This window comes from Bos taurus, chromosome 1 (assembly GCF_002263795.3).
Source record: "Bos taurus isolate L1 Dominette 01449 registration number 42190680 breed Hereford chromosome 1, ARS-UCD2.0, whole genome shotgun sequence".
Taxonomy (NCBI): domain Eukaryota; kingdom Metazoa; phylum Chordata; class Mammalia; order Artiodactyla; family Bovidae; genus Bos; species Bos taurus.
The window spans coordinates 152438970-152463658 of NC_037328.1; the positions used below are offsets into that span (position 1 = coordinate 152438970).

General features: G+C 45.1%; 2 protein-coding genes across 13 annotated transcripts in view; one reads left to right on the forward strand and one right to left on the reverse strand.

Moving 5' to 3' along the window:
- METTL6 (methyltransferase 6, methylcytidine) overlaps positions 1-13230 on the reverse strand; it is a 31302-nt gene extending 18072 nt beyond the window's left edge. For 5 of the 12 annotated variants that reach the window (XR_009494114.1, XM_010801762.4, XM_059885406.1 and 2 more), the window contains exons 1-4: positions 11833-11873; positions 10593-10974; positions 9734-9868; positions 4898-5068 (exon numbers count right to left, since the gene is read on the reverse strand). Coding sequence is in view for 11 of the 12 variants with exons in the window: in XM_010801762.4 (XP_010800064.2) it covers positions 4898-5068; positions 9734-9868; positions 10593-10817 (531 nt within the window). In the remaining variant the exon portion in view is untranslated. 12 annotated transcript variants of the gene reach the window in all.
- EAF1 (ELL associated factor 1) lies at positions 11872-24304 on the forward strand. The gene is made up of 6 exons (NM_001192153.3): positions 11872-12244; positions 14200-14294; positions 16218-16354; positions 19255-19442; positions 21037-21261; positions 23735-24304. The coding sequence occupies exons 1-6, from the start codon at positions 11872-11874 to the stop codon at positions 23779-23781; spliced, it is 1065 nt and encodes a 354-aa protein (NP_001179082.2). The 3' UTR covers positions 23782-24304.
- Positions 24305-24689: the final 385 nt, after the last annotated feature.

Consider the following 24689-nt stretch of genomic DNA (forward strand, 5'->3'; position numbering starts at 1 on the left):
TTCTGACATTAACAGGGGGCTATCCCCAACCACCTTTTTCTGGAAAAAGTCAACTTAGGGCTCTAATCCTGGGCATGATAGGAGTGTTTCAATTCAAACCCCTCTGATGGCTTTCTAGCTTGCCTGACAGGTTTATCCAGACTCTTGCAGCTACGCATGTGATTGTTCACAGCCTCCCAACCATGAGAGACACGGGAAGCCTGCCTAAAACATTCTAAAAATATAGAGCCTTTCAAAGAGTTAAAAACTATTAGAGTGGTGCTGGTGTAGGATTTCACTGTTGAGCCAATGCTTGCTGCGGAGTGCCCATACCCCTTATCCATTGTGCACGGGGGAGTGCACTGGTTAACATAGTTGGAATGTAAGGAAAACAAGCAGCAGCCTTAGAATTAACCACATCAGACCTTTGAGCTAATTGGTTCTTTCTTTGTTGTAACTCACTTCACCTTTAGCATTTTCTGAGGCTGACATAGATTAGAAATATAGAGAAAAAACACTTCAAGGGAAAATAAGTTTTCTGGTTGAGCAGGCTTTATCAAAAAACGGTCATAAAATGTCCACAGGCCTCCAAGGCCAGAAGATAATGTATACAACATTGTTTATGGAAAAGGTATGCAGAAAAAATCCTGGTTTCGATAAAGACAAAACAGATGTAATGTTTGGGTTGACGCTGCATGACTCTGCATCTTTCATTTCCCTCTATGTACAAGTCAAGGTATAAAAGTTCCTTTTGAAAATAAAGTTATGGGCCTCGCTCACCAAAGCTTGGTCTCCCTGTGTCAATCTTTCTTTCATTTTCTTTCTTTCTCTCTCTGTTCTTCTTTCAGGATGTCTCCTTGGGGCACAGGGGCTCTCTGAATTCACTTTTTTGCCTAGGCTTCTAAGACCCGATCAGGAAGGCACCCTGCATCTTTACCGGGGAGGGGGCGTCCTGCGTCCTCACCCCACCAAGAGGGTGCCTGTGACCTCTGTGAACAGAGCAAGTTCCATGCCAGGAGCTTTATTGGCTTTCTGTGTAAACCAAAAAAGATCAAGCCTCTTTCTCTCCCCTTTTACTTTCCTTATCGCCAATGCCATCATTCTGAGGGTACCCCTGGATCCTGCTGGGGCTAGACCCCGGCAAACATTAGCATGCATTAAAAATACTGTCAATAAAGAGCCTCGTGCTGCGATTCATGGGGTCACTAAGAGTCGGACACAACTGAGCTACTGAACTGACTGACTGACTGGATAAAGACATTCTTACTTTGGTCAGAAATGTGACTAAGAAGAAAACAAGCTGAAAACTTTAATTTGTATGAGACTCACTTATTTTCAGAAGGAAGGGAAGGCCGCATGGGACTGTCGCTCAGGAATCTGGGAACTCCTGATCCATGGGCCAGCTCTTCCGTTAACTGGCTGAATGACCCTAAACAAGTTGTTTCATCCTCTGAATGTGCTTCCTCGTCCATAAGACAGAAATTACGGCACTAACACCTCCTCTGAGGCAGGACTGTGCTTCTGCTGGGTTTTCTCGTCCTCTGGGCAGCTCCAGAAAGATGGCGGGTGAGATCAGTCAGACCCTCTCTTGGTGAGTGAGGCTCAGAGCACAAGTGATTTGCCTGGGCTTTCAAGGCAAGTTAGTGGCACAGGGAAGACCAAAATCCTGTCTTCCAATAACAAACTTAGTTGATTTTTACTTTACCATTTCATTCCAAAAATGAGGGAACCCAACTTTAAGGTTCCCATTCAGTTTAAAATTAAGTGATTTTAAAATTTCTCCAGTGTTACCATCCTACAGTAATTAGCTCTACCATGAACAGCATGTTTCTGTGGTTGTTTAAACTGGAGAGCTGCCCAAAGGGTGTCTGACTGTCAGAGGGTGAGAGACTGCTTCTTCCGCTAACTTCCTGATGAAGCACATGATATCCAATTAATGAACCAGTCACCGTGTATGGTGGCCTCACACTGCTGCTGTGAACTCATTCCAGGTCAGCTGAAAAAGGAATTCTATTGGGGGCTAAAACAGGAAGAGGCTGAAATGGAACTTATTAGCATATGAAAGGTTACAACAGAGGCCAGGTATGGACTGAGCCAGCTCAAGTCAGTGTTTTGTTTTAGTTTTAACATAACATTTCATTATTACTAAAATACACACAATATGCTATATCTTTTCATTTAAATCAAGAAGAGGGATATCCTCATTAATACTCAGCTCCGTTGGAGTTTATTATAATCTAATAGTGTCTCATTAAGGTTTTATTTTCCATTTCCTGGGTTATCATACATTAACTTACTATCTGTATATCCCTCTTCTATAAAAAGACTGTTTTTCCATTGTCATTCTTACCGTTACCCAAGAATTCTTTATACATTCTGAAATACTAATCTTTGTCAGTTGAATAGGTTTGTGTTGTTTTTTTTTTTGCCACAGTGAGTGGCATGTGGGATCTTAGTTCTCCAAAGAGAGGACCAGGGATCAAACCCAGGCCCCTCTGCAGTGGAAGTGAGGAGTCTTAATCACTGGACTACCAGGGAAGGCCCTCAGCTGAGTAGATTTTAAGTTACTTTTCCCACCTGGTCTCTCTAATTTCTTTGTATCATCTTAATTGTCTGAAGAAAACAAACTCCTAATTTTATTATATCATCTTCATGCATAGAATGCTTTTTAGTCTTTGAGAAAATTTTCCCCACTCTGAAGTCAAAGTTTTTTTCCTATAGTTTCTTCTGAAAGGCTTACACTTTTGTCTTTTCCAGTTAAGTCTTTAAATCCACCTTTAAATCCATACATGACTTTTGTATAAGGATGTGAAGCAGAAAACAATTTTGGATTTTTCCTACATAGACCACCAATGGTCCCAGAATCACTTCCTGAGCAGTCCTTTCCCCAGGGATCTTCCAATGTCACCTCTATCAACTATCAAATTTCCATACATACATGGATCTACTTCTAAGCTATCATATTCCATTTGTCAATTTTTCTGTTCCTCTGCAAATACCATCTGTCTTAATAACTGTAGCTGTAATAAGCCTTTATATCTGGTAAGGTATAAATCGCCCCATCTCCTTCTTCAGGAATGTTTTGACTTTTTATTCCTTCATGTAAATTTAGAATCAACTTGTCAATTTTCCCCCCAAAATAAAAAGTCTACTGAAAACCTCGAACTTAAAAGGGTAAAATATAACATGAAGTGGACCAGGATGACACAGTGCACATTACTTCTTTAAATAAAGTATACAATTCTGTGGCATTGAGTACATTCATCTTATATCTGTGTAATTCTTTAATATTAATATTCTTTAATATTTTCTCATTAGACAATTATACTACCTGAAAACAACGTTTTATTTCTTTCTCATTCTTTTTCTGCTGTTTTCCAGCTGACTGGGACCTCCAGCACGATGAACAGTACTGACAGTGGGCAGTGTCATCCCCACGAAGTCCCAGACACTGCTTACTCCTGTCTCCCGCTCCTTCCTAGTCCCTGGAACCTTCATCAGTGAAATCACTGGTATCCTGAATGCTCCCTTCACATTCCAGTGCTAACAACCTGACTGCCCCGAGGACACGGTTCTCCCTGCCACCTCTCAAGCAGGCGTGTTTTCTCCCGTGGCCCTAGTGCCACCAAGCGTGGGGATGGGGCAGGGTCCTCCTTGCCCCCCCACTGCTCCTTTCTGTGCATCCCCCCTTCTGCCCTCAAGTTTCAGCTCTGAACCTCCTGTCATCAGATCATACCATCACCCACTACCCCGTATTATTGTTGTTGTTCAGTCACTAAGTCGTGTCCGACTTTTTGTAACACTATGGACTGTAGCCTGCCAGAGTCCTCTGCCCATGGGATTTCCCAGGTGAGAATACTGGAGTGGGTTGCCATTTCCTGCTCCAGGAGACGTTCCCAACCCAGATGTGGGATCGAACCCATGTCTCCTGCATTGGCAGATGGATTCTTTACCACTGAGCCACAAGGGCATCTATTAGTTCCAGGGTCATTTCCCTCAATTTCATGATGAATGTATCTTCTGGTTTATGCTCTTATCCATACACTACTCCATTTTTAACTCCAATGAATTTCAACATACACAGGAATTACCCTTCCAAACATGCTGGATTCAATGATTTGAGCTCCTCCCTTTCAAAGACTTTGTCCTTCACCTTTTAATCACTCACTCCCACAGTAATGTTCTGAAGTCTTGCCCATACTGTGAAGGCAATACTTTCAATGTCATGCAAGTCACCCTCTGACCACTCCCACCATTTTCCAGCTGTCTAACTCCCCAGCTTTCTCAATCCTTTACTTTCACCTGAACCATCAAAGGGAAGGATGATAAGGTGGCCTGTCTCGAGTCCCATGACTGAGAAGTGCGACTTCACTCCCCGAGTGCTGCAGCAGCCTGCTGGTAGCTGCGGCAGCTTGAGTTCTAACAGCAACGATGGGAGAGACAACAATGACCATGGCTGACTTTTAAGAGCACTCACCACTACTAGGCACTGCACTGGGCACCAAGAGCACACTTCATGTAATCTACCCCAAATCCCAAGATCTAGGAACCATTATCTCAACACTCCACAGGTAATGAAACGGAAGCTCAGAGAGGTAAAGGAAGCGGCCTACATCGGGAAGTAAGGTTTAACTCGAGGCACACTGTGTGCTCCTGTGTGGGGGCCCCTGCTCCCTCTCACTTTACCACAGGGCTCCACAGATCCCAGCAGCTGCTCCAAGGCAAGCTATGGCCACTAAGCCAAACAGAATTTAAGGTGGATGTTTCACACAGGAGAACTTCTCTTCATACATCGACTACACAGCCCACCTTGTAAGAACAGGGAGACTGTGAATTAAGACGGCATGTGAGCCTCAGAGGGAAGCTAAGTGAAAAGTCAGGATGTCGAACCCTCAAATGCAGGCTCGCAATCACTAACCTTGTAAATGTTTTGTAAGACAAGGTGCATCTTATCAGGGTGAACTGCAGAGAGCACAAATATCAATGTGACAACATCCACAGACTCTGGGGGCACGTGCTCCAGAAGGTCATCTTTGGTCAGATCACACTGGAACACCTTGCATCTTTCTGTGTCATAAAGAGGATTTTGCTAGAGAGGAGAAAAACACAAAATACCTTCAGTGCAACATCCATGCTGATACACACAGAAAAGCACACCACCCGTTGGAGATGCTATTTCCACATGTACACTGCTGCACAGAACTCAACAACCACTGCTACTGAATAGCAGCTCATTTTCACATTAAAGCATGTAATATTCAATACTGCCACAAGGGGCAAGATCTCATTTTAACAAATAATTTTGTTCCTTTTTTTTCTTTAAAATTTTTTCATTTTATATTGGAGTATAGTTGATTAATAATGCTGCCTGAGTTTCAGGTGTAGAGTATACATGCATCTTCTCTTTCAAATTCTTTTCCCATTTATGTTATTAGAGTATTGCGCTGAGTCCCCTGTGCTATACAGTAGGTCCTTATTGATGATCTATTTTAAACACAACAAATTATTTTTAACTTCGTATGCAGTCTATCACATATTCCAAACTGAGTTTTTAGAAGCATGTGACTCCAGAGGGATGATAAATCAAACCCTGCCTCTGCTCCCTTAACACTCCTCTGACTCACCCACTATAACCCTGAATCCTATGAGAGGTCCTTCTGGCTCCCTTTACTGAGATGCTCCCACCCTTCTTCTGGGTATGGTGCGTGCTTGATGCAGCAAGCTAAGAAAACTTTTTTTTTTAAACTACAAGTGTGTTCCTGGTACATTATGGTAATAGGTTTCAACACATATATAACAGCATTATGGAGAAAAATAATAAACTTTTCTTTAATGTAAGTAAGGACCTTAATAAGCAGATACATAAAGTTATAGGACAGGTCAGTTCTACTTATAACTCTTATAGATAGATTGGAGTTTATTACAATCTCAACCGAATCTTCAGATTTCTAGAAATTTGAGAAAGTGAATTTTTTCATCTGGAAGTGAAAACCTTTAGGAACAGCCAAGACAATTTTTAGATGAAAAACAATGGAGGAGGAGGAGGCATACTACAGGACATCAAAACACATTACAAAATGTAGTACTAAACAGTGTGGTTTGAGAATGGGGACCAACAGATCAGTGAGACAAAAGAGTGTCCCTGAACAGACCCATGTATTTAGAGGGATCATTAGTGTATAAAACAGAAGACAGGTGACAAAAATGACATTAAATTTTTTAAAAAGATAGAGAACAAAGATTATGATTATCAGGAATGGAAAATGAATTTCTCACTCAATTCACTGTTTGAACAGTTAGCTCTATCCACTTGTGCTAAAGGGCAGCAGAAATAAAAGAATTCCAGCTCCAGTGCAGAGGTGGAGAGATGGAGAGTCTATCCTTACAGGGCCATGAGCGGGACAGACAGCAACTTCCTGTGAACCCATGAGAGACCGGACGTCAAAGAACCACCAGCCACCCCCAGATGTGGAGAGGGAGAGGCGCCTTCAGGGAGATGCAGGACCCAAGCATTTGCTTACCTGAGGCCTCTAGAAAACTAGAAATGTGACAAACAGCATGAAGCTCCCAGGGCTGAAGCCACCGGGATGTCCACACCCTAGCAGGTGTTTCCACCAGGGACATCACTTAGGCTCTCACAGAAAGAACGGGGCTCTTTCTGGGGCTGGACCTTCTCAGCTCCTTTAAGTGAGCAAAGGTTTAACACGCAGAGGAAAAGTCATCTGGGCCTTGGGTCCTTGGGGCACTAGTGGAACATCACTGCCCCTGGGGAGGGCACTGCTCTGCCCAAACTTTGTCTTCATCTGCAGAGAGAATGGCCTCATGACCCCGGAGGATGACAGAGGAGGGGAAGGGATGAGAAAGAAAAGCTCTATTCCTGGAGAGGCAGAAACACTTGTGGGAAAGCTGCAAGAGACAGACTCTTCATGGGGAGCAGCACAACAGGAAGACCCAAAGCCAACAGGAACAACAAAGTCACCAGAGGAGTTTGAAGTCTCACGGGCCCATAGCAACAACAAACCTCACAGGTAACTATACCAACAACAGACTTTAACACAGAGCACAACTCCAGTCTAGATTATTACAAACCCTTATTAGCTGTCCACTGCCCTGTATAACATACCTAGCTTTCAACAAAAAAAGAACAAGGCACACCATGAGGCAAGAAAAAACATGGTCTGAAGAGACAATCATGAAAACCAGACTCAAATATGACACAGACGCTGGAACTACAGGCTTGGACATTAAAAAACAAAAAAATTATGATTAACGTACTACAGGCTTTAATGAAAAAGGTGGACAATATTCAAGATCAGATAGGTAATTTCAGAGATATAGAAACTACAAATCAATGGGAAATGCTAAAAATCAAAAACATAGTAACAGAAATGAAAAATGCTTCTGACAGGCTCATCAACAGGAATGCTTACTGCCTAAAAGGAATCAGTGAACTTGATGATAAGACAACAGAAAGTACACAAACTGGAAATGCAAAGGGCAAAAAAGTTAAAAACAAACAAACAAAAAAGCCAGCATCCAAGAGCTGGGAAACAATAGCAAATGGTATAACAGAGATAACCGGAATCCTCGGAGAAAACAAGAGCTCAAGAAATACTCTAAAAACAATCGTCAAACTTTTCCAGATTAATTAAAAATCCTCATAACCAAAACTATAAAAAGCATATCTATGTGATTATAGAACTCCAAAAACATAAAACCTTAGTACTTCAAAAGGAAATGATTATTCATTTGATGTGATCACTTAAATTCTATAATAAAACAATACCATAAAACAATGCCTAATAAACTCGAAGAAATATTTGCAACAGATATAACAGAATATATCCGCAAAATAAGAAACAAACTGACAGAAAAATGGGCAAAGGTATGAACAGACAATTCATACTATGGTGTAAGCCCAATGTGGGTGAGGGTTTTGTTTGTTTTGTTTACTACTTCATCCCAATGCTTAGAACAGTGATTGGCCTACATTAGGCTTCGAATAAACATATATAGAGTAAAGGAATAAAAACAAGCAGAAGAAAAACTAATGCTTATTTACATATCACAAAGTCTTCAACTTTATTTGTTATAAAGAATAAACAATTTAAAACATGGAGATAGTACTTTTGGCCTATAAGATTGGGAGATACAGAAAAGACTGATGGTGGGACTTCCCAGGTGGTCCAGGAGGTAAGATTCTGTGCTTTCGATGCATGGGGGTGTGGGTTTGATCCCTGATTGAGGAACTAAGATCCCACACGCTGTACAGTGCAGCCAAAAAAAGGACTGATGTTAAATGTTGATGGCATAGAGGGAAAAAAATCTTTATATTATTGGTGAAATTATAAATTGGTATAATTTTCTGGATGGACAGCTGGCCCTATCTATTTAAATTTTAATGTGTATGCTTTCTCCAAGGAATTCTATTTCTTCTATTAGTCACCACAGAGACATGTACACATGTGTTTTGGGGCATGCGTATAATTCTGATTACATCAATCCTACTTGTGAGAGCAAAAATTAGAAGCAATTTGAACAATCATCAACAAAGCAATTATTACTATATGGCACATCCATTCTGTGAAATACTGCCAGAGGTAAATGAAATGAAGTAGACCTACATGTACTGGGATGAAAATACTAGGCAAGATATAATGTACAGCGAAGAAGGTAGGTTATAGTACAATGTGATATCACTATTTAAAAGTCTAAGGTGCTAAAATTGTGAAAGGTTGATGGAAAAATAGATATCTGCATGTTGCCAAAGTATCCCTCACATATCTGTTAATGACAAAAAGAAAACACCTGTCCAACAGGGGAATTAGGAAGTCACTTTAAACCCAGTGACCAAAACTAGCATCACTTACAGTGACATTAGATCACTGCCTCCTGACAGGATGCAATATAAAAGCTACATCACCTACTAAAGTATTTTTGCTCAAAATATTTTAAGTTAGATTTAAATCTAACTTGTGGTTTACAGAAAATACAAGGCATAAAGCAACAAGTTAAACAATGATAGAAAGAAACAATCAGCCAATTTGGAATGTGGGACCTCATTACATAAAATTGCTTGCTCTCCCAAAACTCAATGTCATTGGGGAAAAAGTCAAGGGGAAGGGCAGGAATGTTTTAGGCTAAGAAGATTTAGGTACATAATAAAGTGTAAGCTGCAGTCCTTAACTAAATACAACTATAAATGACACTATAAAAGTTTATAAAGCAAAAGTAGCAAAATGCTGCTGCTGCTGCTAAGTCGCTTCAGTCGTGTCCGACTCTGTGCGACCCCATAGACGGCAGCCCAACAGGCTCCCCGGTCCCTGGGATTCTCCAGGCAAGAACACTGGAGTGGGTTGCCATTTTCTTCTCCAATGCAGGAAAATGAAAAGTCAAAGTGAAGTTGCTCAGTCGTGTCCGACTCTTAGCGACCTCATGGACTGAAGCCTACCAGGCTCCTCCGTCCATGGGATTTTCCAGGCAAGAGTACTGGAGTGGGGTGCCATTGCCTTCTATGCTGCCAATCATTAAATGTGGACACAAGTTTATGGATGTTGTCTGGTATTTCTTTCTACTTTTCTAAATAATGCTATGTTTCTGTATGTATACATGCAAATACACAGGAAAACTACATTTACAGTGATCATAGCCGGTCCTTCAGGAAGAAGACCGGAACTGGGAAAACGGGTGTAGAAGTCAGGTCCGACAAGTCTAGGAAAACAGAAACATAACAACACACGGATGGTGCACCAACCTTGACATATTCAACAGCTCTCGGAGAAAAATCACAGGCATAGGCAAAGATATCTGGATCTTCTTCTAAAAGTGGGAATAAACAGTTCCCAACCCCACAGCCAGCTTCAAGAATAGTCAATTTTTGATCTTCAAACTGAGGAAAGAGAACCCAAAGTTACAGTACACAACACCCACCTAATGAAGAAACAAACTAAAAGGTCCAGAACAGGAAACAAGGCCTCTGCCCCCTTGGGGTAGACGATTCACCAGTGAGCTGATAACCCGAAGCCACTGATGCCTCGTCTGTGTCCAACACTGGGTAACCTGGTGTGGAGAAAACAGCAGCATAAGGGCCAACACAACAGGCTCTCAGGTTAGACTGCCTGCGCTCAAATCTGAACGCTTCCCCTCACCCTGCGTTCCGTCACTGAACAAGTCACTTAAACAGCTTTGTCTCTCAATTTCATCAGCAAGTGGGAATACTACTAATGCTAAACTTCAACATGTTACTTAAAGGTTTAAATCACAGAACACTACTGTTAAGTTCCTGTAAAGGGGTGTGGTGAAGTATTCATCACCATTATCATTATGAACCCGTCACTGAAATCATTCACTAAGAACTCAATATTTACAACTTTCAGATTAGCTTTAAAGAAACAGAAAATGCCCACTAAAGTCCTCTCTCCTCTGTATTTTACAACTCAGCAACTGCTCAAACTATTTGAGACAGTGTATATCTAAGCTACAAAAATTCATGAAGCCTTCGACAGGATTCATATATTTTCTACCTCACACTCGCCCTGGGAATGCAATAAAACACCCCTCTTCTACAGATTTTAAATGAAGAATCACTCCAACAAGGTGAAGTATTAGTTTACCTCTCTACATGATCTGAGCTCCTCAAACTCTCTGGTAGTCCAGTGTCTATCTTTGAAGAAATTAGTGCTGTTTCTTTTGTAAAAAAGGTCCCAGTTCTTCTGAGCCTCTTTTTCCAGTTTCTGCTGTTTAAAATCAGACACTAAAGCTTGGTCTCTCTTCAGTTTCTCCTCTTCTTCAGAGCTGAGAATCCTTGTCTGCAGCCCTCTCCTTTGCAAAGCAGCCATCTCCGACGTGGATGGTCATATATTGAACATTTAACACTACTGGAGATTCTCCATTCCTCAACAACCTGAGGAATTCAAGCGGATACCACTCACACAGGCAGGGTCCTCTCAGATGTGGTCCCTCAGGCTGGGTTCAAGCCCGAAGCAGCATCGGATACTTCGCAGGAAAGGAAAAAAAAAAAAAAAATAACATTCCGGTTGGGGGTTCTAGAACAGGTTTTTTTTTTTTAAGATGCTCAGTTAGTGGTTCTAGAATAGTTCTTTCACTTAACATTTCAATTCGGCAAACATTTACTAGATGCTGAGCCTACACAAAGCCCTACTCCACTACAGGAAGAAGAGGTCACAAAGAACAAGACACAGACCCCAGCCTTCAGGGGGCTGACATCCAGCGGCCGGGCTCTCACGCACAGAAAGGCTTAATTACAACCTGAACAGTCAGTAAGCCGCTTTAGGCAGGAAAAAAAAGTCACTCTCAACAACTGACTGAGAAACCTTACGGTTCCTCAGGGTTCGGTGTCCGCGAAACGGGGGTGTCTTTAAAAACAACCACGACGGCTGTCCAAGCCGGAGGCGGTCGGTCACCGTCGCCAAAGACGCGAGACACGGCGTTTTTCGGGGAAAACGGAGCTACTACGCCCGGGTGGCCCGAGTCTGTCTCATGAACCCGAGGGGGCGCCCCTTTCGGGAACTGAGGCCCTCGCGCCGCCCTGGGCGCGCGAAAGCGACGAAGAAGAGGCTCAGGGACGCGGAGAGTGGGGCCGCCAGGACCCTGCGGATGAGCCGAGCCGCCCAGCCGCGACGGGCGGCGGCGACCCGCGTGAGCCTAGTCCACCGCACGCTGGGCGCCCCAGTCAGCAGTTCTTAGGTTCCCCTGAAGGGTGGGGCCGGGCGCGCCGAGCCCCCAGCCAGGCGCAGCCTCAGAAGCAGAATTTGGGAGCCACCGCGGGAAAAAAAAAAAAAACACCCAAAACCCTTCGACTGGTCAACACCCACCCCCGCCCCGCGGAGAGACCTCGAATCCGGATTCTCCCCGCGGAGAGGACTTTCGGCCATGGCACCGCCCCCGCTACTTCCGCTGGGGGCCCGGAAGTCCCTCCTCGGCGCCGGAAGTTCCGCCGTCAGGTCTCCTCAGAGTCGTCCCCCGCCCAGACGCGTTGGCCCGAGCTCGTTTCCGGCCTGCGCGGGTGGGTGCCGGCTCGGCTCCCCGCGCGCCCCCGAGCGCTGTCCCGGGAGCGCGGCTCCCCCGGACGCCGGCGCCGGCGGCTCGGGCCGGGGCCGCGCCAGGAGGGCTCCCGGGCGGGCGCGAGGCCCTTGTGGGGCCATGAACGGGACGGCCAACCCGCTGCTGGACCGCGAGGAGCACTGCCTGCGGCTCGGGGAGAGCTTCGAGAAGCGGCCGCGGGCCTCCTTCCACACCATCCGCTGTGAGTCCGCCCCTCGGCCGCCCTCGGCCCTGCAGAAGGCCAGGGGGCCTTGCCGGCGTTCCCTCCCTCGGGGGACCTCGGGTTTTTCCTTTGGTTTTTTCCCAGCTGCCTCTTCTCACACCAGACCTTTCCCTCAACTCCCAGGTTTTCTCCGCCTTGCGCTACCAAATGCTTCTTCCGAAGGTCATTGGACCCTCTTGCGCCCTGAACCTCCACGTCCCCTTGTTACTACCGAAAGGCTGCGACCCCACATCAGTTTCCAGCTTCTTTGTATTCCAGCCTCTCCTCACCCCCACCGCCCCACACACAACCCGATCCCCGCGCTTCAGGAGCTCTTCTCGTTTCCTCGGGGTTGGCATCCTCCACCTTTCCCTCTTATTACCGAAGGGCTGCGACCCCGCCTCAGTTTCCAGCTTCTTTGTATTCCAGCCTGCCCCCCTCCCCCTCGATACACACCCCGATCCCCACTGGGGATCTCCACGCTTCAGGAGCTCTTCTCGTTTTCCTTGGGGTTGGCCTCCACTCCCTCCTGTTCCATTCCTTTCCTGTCTTCTTTCCTTTTTTTTCCTTGCCCGCTTTGGTTCTGGCCTCCCCGGCGCCCGGCTGCAGCCCCAGAATCCGCAGCTCTGCACCTCATCCGTCTTCTTTTCCTCCATATATCTGTGCCAGCTTCTCTCGTGCTTTGATGTCTTTTTGAGGTCACCAGCCTACCCCTGACTTTTCCTCCAGATCCAGTCCCTTGTGGGTGGAAAGTAAAATTAGGATTGGAGAGCCAGGAATAAGTTAGAGCTCGATCTATGTTTGGAAGCAAAAGCCAGCAGGCATAAGGAATGTGCAAATAGTCATTATGTTGGACCTCTTTTTTCCTCCATGATTACAGACTCTGTTGAGGGAGGGCCTTTCCACTGTGTATCCTGGGTGAAGAATTGGCCGCCAGAGCATCCCACTATGATTCACAGACTCCTGGTTTCGCGTCCTGGTAGCCCCAGTACTGGTTAAGACTTGTTTTTGTCCGAGGAGTTCTTAGATGTGACTCAACACCTTGAAACAGGGCGTAGTAGATAATGAACTTCTGTTTTCCTGTGGTCACTTGCCAGGCCATTACTCTGCTTCCTGCTGACAGCAGATCAGCCCTCTGAGGGGCTGGGTTTTGGGAATGTGATAAGAGCAGCATCATTTCCTGAGCAGTTTACTAAGTTGGTGTTGTAGCAGAATGAAGGACAACGTGCAGTTTAAATAAGACACTTTACTGAAGTACCTGGCCTGCAGTTTGAGGCAGGTTTGTGTTAAAAGGGGGTAAGGTGGCTGTTCACACTGTGCCTTAACTGCAGTTCAGAAACATGGGCAGGATTAACCTTTGGAAATACAGTTCAACCTTCTGCTCCAGATAGCTATAGGAATATTCTTATTAAAGCTATGAAACTGGAGTGTGGCAAATCCTCACTTTGACAGTTCTTATCAAAATGCTGTGACCTTTCATGTTTCATACTGTGTTTTATAATCACAGGGTTTTAAAAACATACTCTGTCGCTTTTCATCCTTAAAATAACCCTAATAAAACACCTCATTGTGGGGTAATAAGGCATGAATTTTCATCTGTCACTTACGGGAAGGGAGTATCTTTGCTTAATGAAAAGTTATATAAATTCTAGCCTTTTTCCTTCAAAATTATCCAGTGGGGATAAGAGGGAAAGTATATGGAGGTACAGATGAAACAATATTGTCCCAGAACTGGTAATGAAGCTGGGTGATGGTACACAGGACTCATTGTATTATTCTCTTTGCTGTTGTACATGAGAAGTTTTCCACAGTGAGATAACATTTTAAGAAATTCTAAGTGGTTTGTATTTTCTTTTATCTGAATTACAACAAATTTCCATTCTTACATGCGAATGCCGTGCAAGCACTTAATACAAGTAACCTGGTGGATAAATGCTTTTTTTCTTTCCCTTTAGACGACTTTAAGCCGGCGTCTATAGATACTTCCTGTGAAGGAGAGCTTCAGGTCGGCAAAGGAGATGAAGTCACAATTACGCTGCCACATATCCCTGTAGGTGTTATTACATCGTTGTTTTTTAATATGGAATCACAGTGAATCCTCATATTCTGTTATTGCAATTTGATTTCCTCCTTTTTAAAAACTTCTAGATTTCTGAAGTGCCAACATAAGGAGAAAAGGAACTATGGGGGTCAGATGGGATGGAATTCATGCTTCCCAGGCTCCTGAGTAAAAAAAATTCTTTGTCGTTTTTCCCAAACTCCCTTTCCCCATTTGTTCCTAAGAAGGCAAGGTGGGACCTGGCTCCTCCTTTAGACATATGTAGCCTCCCCCAGCAGCTGCAGAGAAAGAGGCCCAAGTGCCCTATGAGTATAAAACAGCAGTAGCTTAGGGGCGTGGAGAGGCAGGGGCAGCATCAGCGTGGTTTGTGAATCTGGCAGGGGGTGATGTTAAGGCTGGCAGTTTCAGGCAGGGCCTAGGTTCAGAGCTACAGATTAAAAGCTGAGTGGAGAACCCTCGCAGAGAGACACTGCTAAAGTCTTACCAAGGCACCACTCTGATCGCAAGGATCAGACAGAATAGTCTTAATGAACACGTGCATGTCCCAGGCCTGTCCTGGAACATGATTAGTTCTTGGTAACCAGTGAGAGAATGAAAAGGCTCTAGACAGAGAGCCTGGGAAGCTTTGTGCTGCCAAAAAACTGTCTGCCAGTTCAAACTGCTGTCTCATTAGTTGTTGCCTTTGGCAGGTTGCATCATCTCCCTTTGGACCTTACTTTCCCAAATGTAAAATAAAGAGGTTAGATAAATGATCCCTAACGTCCCTTCCAGCTCTTAATTTTTACTGTATGAACCAGGTGTCAAGGAGCCAACCAATTTCTGATTCCATCCAGGGGATTAAACGATACATTTGGCAAATGTTAACATCCACCCACTGTGGTGCTGGCTCATTACTAGGTACTGAGAATATATTCTTGAAGAAAACAAGCGTGTTTCTTGTCCTTAGGGAGTTTAAATAACTGTAGGAAAACATTGCACTTACTTTAGAAAATCTAGGGAGACTTGCCTGAGGAAGTGACCTTTGAGCAGATTTGAAGGTTGAATAACTGAAAGGGAGGGAGGGGTTAGGATGTTGCAGACAGAATCCTTGTTAAATCCCTGCAGGACAGAACTTGTGGTTCTCAGAGAGGACTGTGCCTTCTTCTCTGGAACCAGCAGAGCCCGGGGTGAAAGGAGCCGGTGCAGTGGAGGGGCCAGGTGGCTGGTTTACAGGTTTTCTTCTTGGGCCTTAAGCACTGGGCAGTCATGGAAGGCCTTAGGCAGGTTAGTGGCTTGAGGTACTTGAACCAGCCAGAACAGTGAGCCTGGAGAAGGTGTGTGGCTACTTAGCATGAAGGGGAAGCCCGGACTCTCCTATTACAAGGAAATGCAGAGATCACTCACTAGCTTTACTGCTCATAGTGAGAGCTCTACTCAGTGTCAGACAGGAATGCGTCACTTCTGTTTCTCAGTTCACACTTTACTGTTATTTGTAACATTTCCCAAATCTCTGGAAAATGTACAGTAACTTAAAAATTCAATATTTATTTCTTGATTACTTAGAGATAGTTGCACAGTTATAGATTCTTGCTATATTATTTCCTCTTTAACTCCTGGCTTCCCAAGCAAAAATAAAATGCAAATCAGCTTATTCTGTTTCTTTTAAAAAAAAAAAAATTTATTTATTTGACTGCGCTGAGTCTTAGTTGCAGCATGTGGGATCTAGTTCCCTGACCAGGAACCAAACCCAGGCCCCCTGCCTTGCAAGCACAGAGTCTTAGCCACTGGACCACCAAGGAAATCCCCTTTCTATTCCTATTTGCGTAGTTCTGATAAAAGATTTGATGAGATAAAGCCAGCTCTAAATTCAGTCTTGATATTCATAACTGGGGTATTTGGTTTGATTGTCTGAATTGTTCTTTTGTGGTCGAAAAGGGATCCACACCACCGATGACTGTGTTCAAGGGGAACAAGCGGCCTTACCAGAAGGACTGTGTGCTGATCATCAATCACGACACTGGAGAGTATGTGCTGGAAAAGCTCAGCAGCAGCATCCAGGTCAAGAAGACGCGGTATGTGAACAAGCAGATAAAGGTTGCTATGCCGTTTCTGTAGACTTACTTGTCTATTCAGTTATTTTATAAGAGTGTGCCCGTCTGGGAACTTAGCATCCTGTTGGCAGGCTCAGCAGCTCCCACCTGTGTCTTCTCAGACAAGTCAATAAAATATCTTTTCCTCAAAGGCAATGAAAATAAATAATGTTTTTAAGACCTGAAACGTAGAAGTCACTGGGGAGAAAGGTGTGCTTTATGATTAAGTCAATCTTATTAATCTCATGGGAAATAGATGGGGAAACAGTGGAAACAGTGTCAGACTTTATTTTTTGGGCTCCAAAATCACTGCAAATGGTGACTGCAGCCATGAAATTAAAAGATGCTTACTCCTTGGAAGAAAAGTTATGACCAACCTAGATAGCATATTCAAAAGCAGAGACATTAGTTTGCCAACAAAGGTTCTTCTAGTCAAGGCTATGGTTTTTCCTATGGTCATGTATGGATGTGAGAGTTGGACTGTGAAGAAGGCTGAGCGCCAAAGAATTGATGCTTTTGAGCTGTGGTGTTGGAGAAGACTCTTGAGAGTCCCTTGGACTGCAAGGAGATCCAACCAGTCCATTCTGAAGGAGATCAGCCCTGGGATTTCTTTGGAAGGAATGATGCTAAAGCTGAAACTCCAGTACTTTGGCCACCTCACGTAAAGAGTTGACTCATTGGAAAAGACTCTGATGCTGGGAGGGATTGGGGGCAGGAGGAGAAGGGGATGACAGGATGAGATGGCTGGATGGCATCACGGACTCGATGGACGTGCGTTTGAGTGAACCCCAGGAGTTGGTGATGGATAGGGAGGCCTGACGTGCTGCGATTCATGGGGTCGCAAAGAGTCGGACACGACTGAGCAACTGAACTGACTGACGTGGCTGTTGATACAGTACCACCAAAGGGATAAGATTTAAGTTTATAGACTTAAAATTATGAAAGAATAATTGAGTAATATATATTCTTTTTTAGAGTGACAACATTAAATTTTTACAGGATACATTTGAGATTATTATAATATCAAAGCTTTATCTAATTTCTTTTGAATAGTGAGCTCTCTTTTAATTTTTAATTTGACAGGCATTACATGTGTCAAATGAGGCCAATTAGATTTTCTTTTAAAGTCAAATTTTATTCTATAAGTAGAAGTAACCCAGTGGTTCTATTATTGTGATACAGTAATTATTGTAATAGAGTAAATTTTAAAGAGAGTGTTACAGTCCGATGTTTTTCTGTGTATGCTTCCTCAAGCTGTTTTTCTTTACTCATTCCACAAAAAGAAAAGGTACCCAGCATTTATTGAGGTCTTACCATAGGCCCAGCACTGTGCTCCATGTTTTACGTGCATTGTTCAACCTTTACAAGTAACTTTTGGAAGGGTGGTGTTATCCTTCCGCACACAGATGAAGAGACAGGGTCAGTGCGCTGGTGACTGCCTCAGGGCCGAGGGGAGTTCTGCCGGGTGGACGTCATGGAGCCCTCTCCTGCTGCTCAGTGTGTGTCGGTAGATTACTTTCTCCAGCCAGGGGCTGCGGTTAGCCTTCCAGAAGCTGTTGGTTGTTGGGGTTTCTGTTACTACTCAGTGTCATCTGGGCACCAGCAGTGTTTTATCACTTAAAGAAAGAAAGAAAGAAAGAAAGTGAAGTTGCTCAGTCGTGTCCGACTCTTTGCGATCCCGTAGACTATAGCCTACCAGGCTCCTCTGTCCATGGGATTTTCCAGGCAAGAGTACTGGAGTGGGGTGCCATTTCCTTCTCCAGAGGATCTTCCCGACCCAGGGATTGAACCCAGGTCTCCTGCATTGTAGCCAGATGCTTTACCATCTGAGCCACCAGGGAAGCCATTGATCACTAATTTGTTTTGAATAGTGAGCTCTCTTTTAATTTTTAATTTGACAGGCATTACATGTGTCATATGAGGAAAATTAGATTTTATTTTAAAGTCAAATTTTATTCTATAAGTAGAAGTAACCCAGTGGTTCTATTATTTATCACTTAAGTGTTTGTTAAAAGTATGAGATTTCAGGACCTATTAAGTCACAGTCTGCATTTTAATAGAGATTCCCCAAAGTTTGAAAAATGCTGAGCTAGTCCATTTACAAAAGAAATTGTTAATGGATGGTACTTTCTTGGTCTGGGGTGGAATGCTTTGCGTGCTGCCAGCAAGAGTTGGCCTGTAACAAAATGAGCAAGTGGTAAGTAGATAATGGGGAAAAAACTGCAAACAGGCCAGTATTTCCAGAGCTGCTGCTGCTGTCACCTCAGTCGTGTCCGACTCTGTGCGACCCCATAGAGGGCAGCGTACCAGGCTGCCTGGTCCCTGGGATTCTCCAGGCAAGAACACTGGAGTGGGTTGCCATTTCTTTCTCCAGTGCATGAAAGTGAAAAGTGAAAGTGAAGTTGCTCAGTCGTGTCCGACTCTTAGCGGCCCCATGGACTGCAGCCTACCAGGCTCCTCTGTCCATGTGATTTTCCAGGCAAGAGTACTGGAGTGGGGTGCCATTGCCTTCTCCAGAACTAGTTTTCTTTAATAACTCATTTGCCTGTGGTTATAACTTTATAGTGTGCAGAAGTTGAGTAGTTACATTTTCTGTAATTCAGACGGGTTCTCACAATCACAGTATATCCTACCTCAGTGCCCTAGCTGCTGCTCGGTAAAAAACGTGAGCCCCTTGAGGGCAGCGAGTGTTGTGTCCATTCCTCCTTGGTGCACAGTGCAGAGCTGGGACACAGCAGCATGAGTCGTCTGTGTGCTAAAACCATAGGCACAGTCTTCTGAAGCCTGTGGTTCTGCAGATGGTTCCGGGTACTTGGTAACTGGGGCAGATCTGAGAACCGCTGTTTTTGCCCCTCCAATTCACAGACCATTTCTCATTTCAGAGCTGAGGGGAGCAGTAAAATCCAAGCCCGAATGGAGCAGCAGCCCCCTCGACCCCCACAGCCATCCCAGCCGCCGCCACCTCCACCTATGTCGTTCAGAGCGCCAACGAAGCCTCCGGCTGGACCTAAAACCTCTCCCTTAAAAGATAACCCCTCACCTGAACCTCAGCTGGATGACATCAAAAGAGGTAGAGAGCGGTTTCTGGAGCCCCAGTAGCAACTTGGAGGAGGGCATTGAAGTTTCTGTGGAGGTCGCAGGGCTGGCAGCACGGGCATTCTCTGCCACTGTAGCAGTTTATGCAGGGGTCACCATTCCAGAGGCGATGGGTGTGCAGGGGTTACCACTCACCTCGTCTGATAAGGGGGAGTTCAGCAACTTGGGCTGTGGCTGTCTCTGCAGCGGTCTGCTTAGAGGCCCGGGGTTTAAACAAGCCTGACTACCATCTGAAGGTCCGTATGGCACACCTTAGGGTTTTGGAAGAAGAGAATTCCCAGGTGCTGGGGATGAAAACCAAGCGTGTCAATGTAAACACAGTGTCTAGGTTAAATTCCTCAGCCAGTGCTTTGTACTGACAAAGTGTGAAGTAGGAAAGCTCCATAAAGACCAGTGGCCTCGAAGGACTTAGCTGTCTGGTCAGGCTCTCTCTAGTGCAAGCCTGAGACAGAGCTCACCATGGTTTTCTCCCCCACAGTGGATGGTTTTAGTTGTCCAGACTCTTAGGAAGTTATGAAGGTAAGTGTTGTATTTCATGTTTTTGAAGTTTTATGAAATAAAATTAAACCCATAACAGCAGTAAACAGGAAAAGATAAAAAGTTGCCCTTTTCCACCATGTGGAAATACTGTCTCTTTGCAAATGAGATCACTCTGTGTGTGGGGCACAGTTGTTAAGCCTCTGGGTTTTGTTTTTCCTCCTGGACATTGGAATGCTGACTGTGCAGGTTTTCACTTTAGCTGAATAGGAATTGGGCCATGAGTGGTTGGTTGTTGCCAGTTACGCTTAAAGGAACCATAGTCATTTAAGGTCTTGTGGTGTGTTTGGACAGGGGAATCTGGCGCCTTCCCCGATGTATTCTGTGGTGGATCCTTAATACGTTCACAGACACTGAAGCAGTCGGGTAAAACGTGTTATTTCCCTGCTTTACGTTTAATACAAACGCAGCACCTAAAGGCATGGCTGTTCATCAGATGTGTAAAGAGGACAGGGGAGGAAGAGAAAGACATTCTTTAGCAGCCTTGGCCCCTCCTGTGAGCCTTGTGGGACGTGCAAGGAAAGGACCCCAGAGGCTGTCTGCTCTGGCCCTTTCTTTTTCCAGAGCGTCCTGGAAAATTCATTGCCTTCCACCTGGGTCTCCCAGCTGGTTAGAGGTGGATCCAAAGTAAGTGCTCAGACCTTCTAGTTCCTGGTCAGATATTTCTCCGCCCCTGAGCAAAATACGGCTCTTCTCCTATTTGGTGTTTAATCCTGTCATTCACAATCTTTTTTTTTTTTTTCCTTTTTTTTTTAAACAGATAAGGCCAAACAGATTTAACTTCATTTCTTAAAAGAATCGTTATCTTGAACCAGTGTCCATTTTGGGTACTTTAGGTGAATTAAATGTTTCCATTGTCTCTCCGGAGACATGTTAGGTGTTTTTGTTTGTGGGTTTTGGTCATTTTGTTTGTTTTTAAGGGCTCGAGAGGTAGGAGCTTATCTTCAGGTATCCGTGGTTGCTCTGGGTTTTGCCTGGGCCCTGTGTGCGGAAAGCTCGACACACTGACCCCGCCCTGTCATCTATTCCAGAACTGAGGGCCGAAGTGGACATCATTGAGCAGATGAGCAGCAGCAGCGGGAGCAGCTCCTCGGACTCGGAGAGCTCGTCAGGGAGCGACGACGACAGCTCCAGCAGTGGCGGCGAGGACAGCGGCCCTGCGTCGCCCCCGCAGCCCTGTGGCGGCCGGCCAGCCGTGGCCAACGGGACCGGAGCTGCGCGGCCGCCGGGAAGCACGCAGCTCATGAGCACCCTCAGTAAGTGGGCCTTCCTGCCTACAGCCCGGGCGGAGCTGGGAGGGCCGGCCGGAGCAGTGGCTTCTGTCGTCTTACGCCAGAGTCTATAAACCTGAAGATATTTACGGCATAAGAAAGGGTCCTGCAAAGACAGTTTGAAGCAGAAAGGAGCAAATAAAGTCCCCAAGCAGTAAAAACAGGAAGCACAAAATTAAAAATCTGTTCCTTCTCTTTGCTTTTCTGTATTGGCACAAATTAAGTTTTGTGGATTTTGGGAAGTGCTGATGTGTGAGTTTGGAACCAGCCAACCTTGGGCAGGAGGGAAGAAAGGGACACTGTAGTGTCTGTGGCCTTCTTCACAACTGGTGGTGGTAAGGCAGAGGGGAACGAGAACAGCCGTCTTCGTCTTGGAGGCGGGGAGATGCAGGTCTGTGCCCTGTCCTCTTGCCAGAGTCCCTGGAGCTGGGTGTCCTCCTGGGCTGACTTCGGGAGGTGTCATAACCCTGCTCCTGTAGGGCAGGCAGAGTCGCTCTCAGCTCCACACTGTAGACGTCTAACAGACCCCTTGTGTGGGGCCGGCCTTGTAGGCCTCTGCCCGCTGGGGCGAGAGCACTCCCCACCCACCCCAGCACGCACACTCGCGTGTGTGCCGGTCCCTGCTCCCCTACCTGAGTGGGTTCAGCACTGTTGGGATGCCAGTGAAGGCTGTCTTCTGCCATCTCACGATGCAGGCTGAGCTTCTGGATTTCAGGTATACTTGGCACTCTTCCCCATTGGTTCAGGAACTAAGATTTACACTGGACCTCTGGTATTCATACTGGAGAATGACTGCAGCGCCTGTGACTGTGTAACTCAGCTCTTGTTTTACCCAGTCAGTGCCAAGCTTCCTTTCCTCCCAGAAAGTAAGAGCCAAAAATAGCTCAGTGCATGTTTAAGTGCCTTAAACTCCTTTTTAGTTCTTTATGGCTCTTTATTAGCTCTCCCGGCTCGTAGCTTTTCCAATGGCAAGACCTTAGTCTTTGCATACCACAAACCCAATAAAGTACTGAGGTTACTTAAACTAGGATCGTCAACCAGAACCAACTTACAGACCCTAAAGTTAAAGTAAGTAGCACAGATCTCCTAAACCCTAATGTAAAAACATACAGAGTGAAGATAGTATTGTTTTCCTAAATGGTAGCATGCATTATATCTTTTCTCCCAAAAAACAAATGGATCAGCTTGAACCTGTGTCAAACTGTTAAGAAATCTCAGAACTGAATCTTCAGCTCCGTTATGCTGAGCTGTTCACATGCATGTCACCTTCTTCGTAAGCGATGGTGCTCAGCTCTTCTGATTGGGATTACTTGCTGGTGCTGTGCCCTCCTTCCCACATCTGGGACAGCAGAGGTCACCTTTATTGCTCTCAGACCTCTTTCTGTCATAAAAATTATTGAGGACCCCAAGGAGCTTTTACGTTTATAGCTTGTGTCAGTGTTTACCACGTTAGAGATTAAACCTGGGACATGCTTAAAATACTCAGTAATTCATCTGAAAAAATGACAATCAGCCATATGATAATAAAAGCAGCACTTTTATGAAAAATTTTCTAAATAAAAAAATATTTAGTGTGAAGAGTAACATTGCTTTAAAATTTTGCCAATCACTTTTACAAAGTAGGGAGTTTACATCTGCTTCTGCATTCAGCCTTGCCATCAGTTGTGTAGGTTGAAGTCTGTGAAGAAAATCTGGCGTCACAAAGGTTTATAGTTAGAAAAGGGAGGAGCTCGGGTCAAAGTGTTCCGAAAGGGCCTCGAGGACCCTGGGGTCCTGAGAACACACTGAGAGGACATCAGTGGTCAGTGATCCGGAGATCAGTGATCCAGAAATGTAGTTCACTTTTGTTCTATTCCAGGTGGTATCAGCTGAGGTCCTGTGAGTCCTCTTATTCTTTTAGATGGAAAAGCTTTACATTCTTCACTCCTAAACCTAGATGTTGCATGCTGAACAAAATTGAAGGTTTTACAGAACTCAGTAGTTCAGACCTGAGGTGTAAAATAACGTGACTATTCCGGCCAGAGGGGCTGGGTGTGTGTTTATGCTGCATTAGCATATTATTGGCATAAACAGAATTTAGCTGCCTGACCAGGAAACCCAACTGGGTATTATTATTTTTGCTCTTATAAAGAAACTTTATATGAACAATTCCACTAGATAGTCAATTTATGACTAGTTTTTGCTGTTTATTGAGACATGTGAAAACCGTGTAGCCAGTCCCTCCCTGCTCTGCCTCATTACGCAGTATTGCTGTCCTTTGCAGATGCAAAAAGAGCAATTCTTTTAAAACGTTGACGGCACCAGTTTTGTGGCCGAGCCAAATCAGTTTTCTTCCATAATTAAACTGAGCCAGCCTGGTGTTACTGGAGCATGAGAGCCCAGACAGGCAACCAAAGAACCACGGGGGAGCTGTTTCTAAACTGTGTCCTTTTGGTCTGACTTTGTTTTCTCTTTATAGGAAATGACTTGCAGTTGAGCGAGTCTGGCAGTGACAGTGATGACTAGAGCCGGATCTTTTGAAATCAACTTTTTGGTGCACAGATCTGCCTCGAGAACAGGCTGCTTTAGTGTGCAGTCCACGCTGAGAGGAAAATGCGGGGATCGTGACTCTAGGAGGAATTGGAGGCTCTGAAGCACTCAGACGTGCATGTCTTTAACTTATGGTGATGGGTGATTTTCTCACGTAATTTTTGAACAATCTCAATGTTTCAAAGTTTTAAGTAGATCTATAGCAGAACTAACAGAATTGTATCTCTATTTGGTTAACACTGTTAATGGAAACTAGACAAATGTGCCCTGGTCTAGGTTCCTCAAAGGCCACTTCTTCTCCTGGCCAGTGCTTCAGTGTCAAACCTCAGCAGCCACCAGCATGACCAAATGGTTTGCCCCAGTGAAAGGAGGGGTGGGGGTGGCAGCAGCCTCAAACCCCAGCACGGACGCATGTTCCAGCCACTTCCAGCTATGGACCCGAGGTGGTGAGGAGGTTCTGCCTGACCCGGCCTGGCAGGCCTGTGTAGAAACGGACTTCAGGAAGGGGTACGAGAGCGTCCGTGGGGGGGCCTGGATTCGTGGCTCAGCCCCACGCCTGCAGATGAGGAAGGGACGTGCGTGGCTGGCGTGGGGCCAGCGTCTTGCCCCAGACCAGGCCTTCCCACTTCTGCCCCTGAATCTTACTGGAACCAGAGAGCCTTGTCCATGGGCCTGTGTAAGAGCTGTGTTGTGCATCGGAGCTTTTCCTGGATTCCAAAAGATAGAAGTGTGGGTTCCTACTCTCCAGTTTAGATCCATGCAGTCCCTGAATACATCAGTCCCACGTGAGGGTCGGTGGGAAGGAAAGGAAGCCAGCAGCCATGGTGCTGATGCCTGTGACTTGCTTAAACTGGGGCTTTAAGCTCCGCATGGATCCATAACGA

What these genes read in the sequence shown, in the direction of transcription:
- EAF1 (NM_001192153.3), top strand. Translation starts at nt 11,872, where the DNA reads ATGGCACCGCCCCCGCTACTTCCGCTGGGGGCCCGGAAGTCCCTCCTC. An exon ending in CTCCTTCCACACCATCCGCT is followed by an intron (nt 12,245 to 14,199) that starts GTGAGTCCGCCC and finishes CTTTCCCTTTAG; the next exon opens with ACGACTTTAAGCCGGCGTCT. An exon ending in GCTGGATGACATCAAAAGAG is followed by an intron (nt 19,443 to 21,036) that starts GTAGAGAGCGGT and finishes CATCTATTCCAG; the next exon opens with AACTGAGGGCCGAAGTGGAC.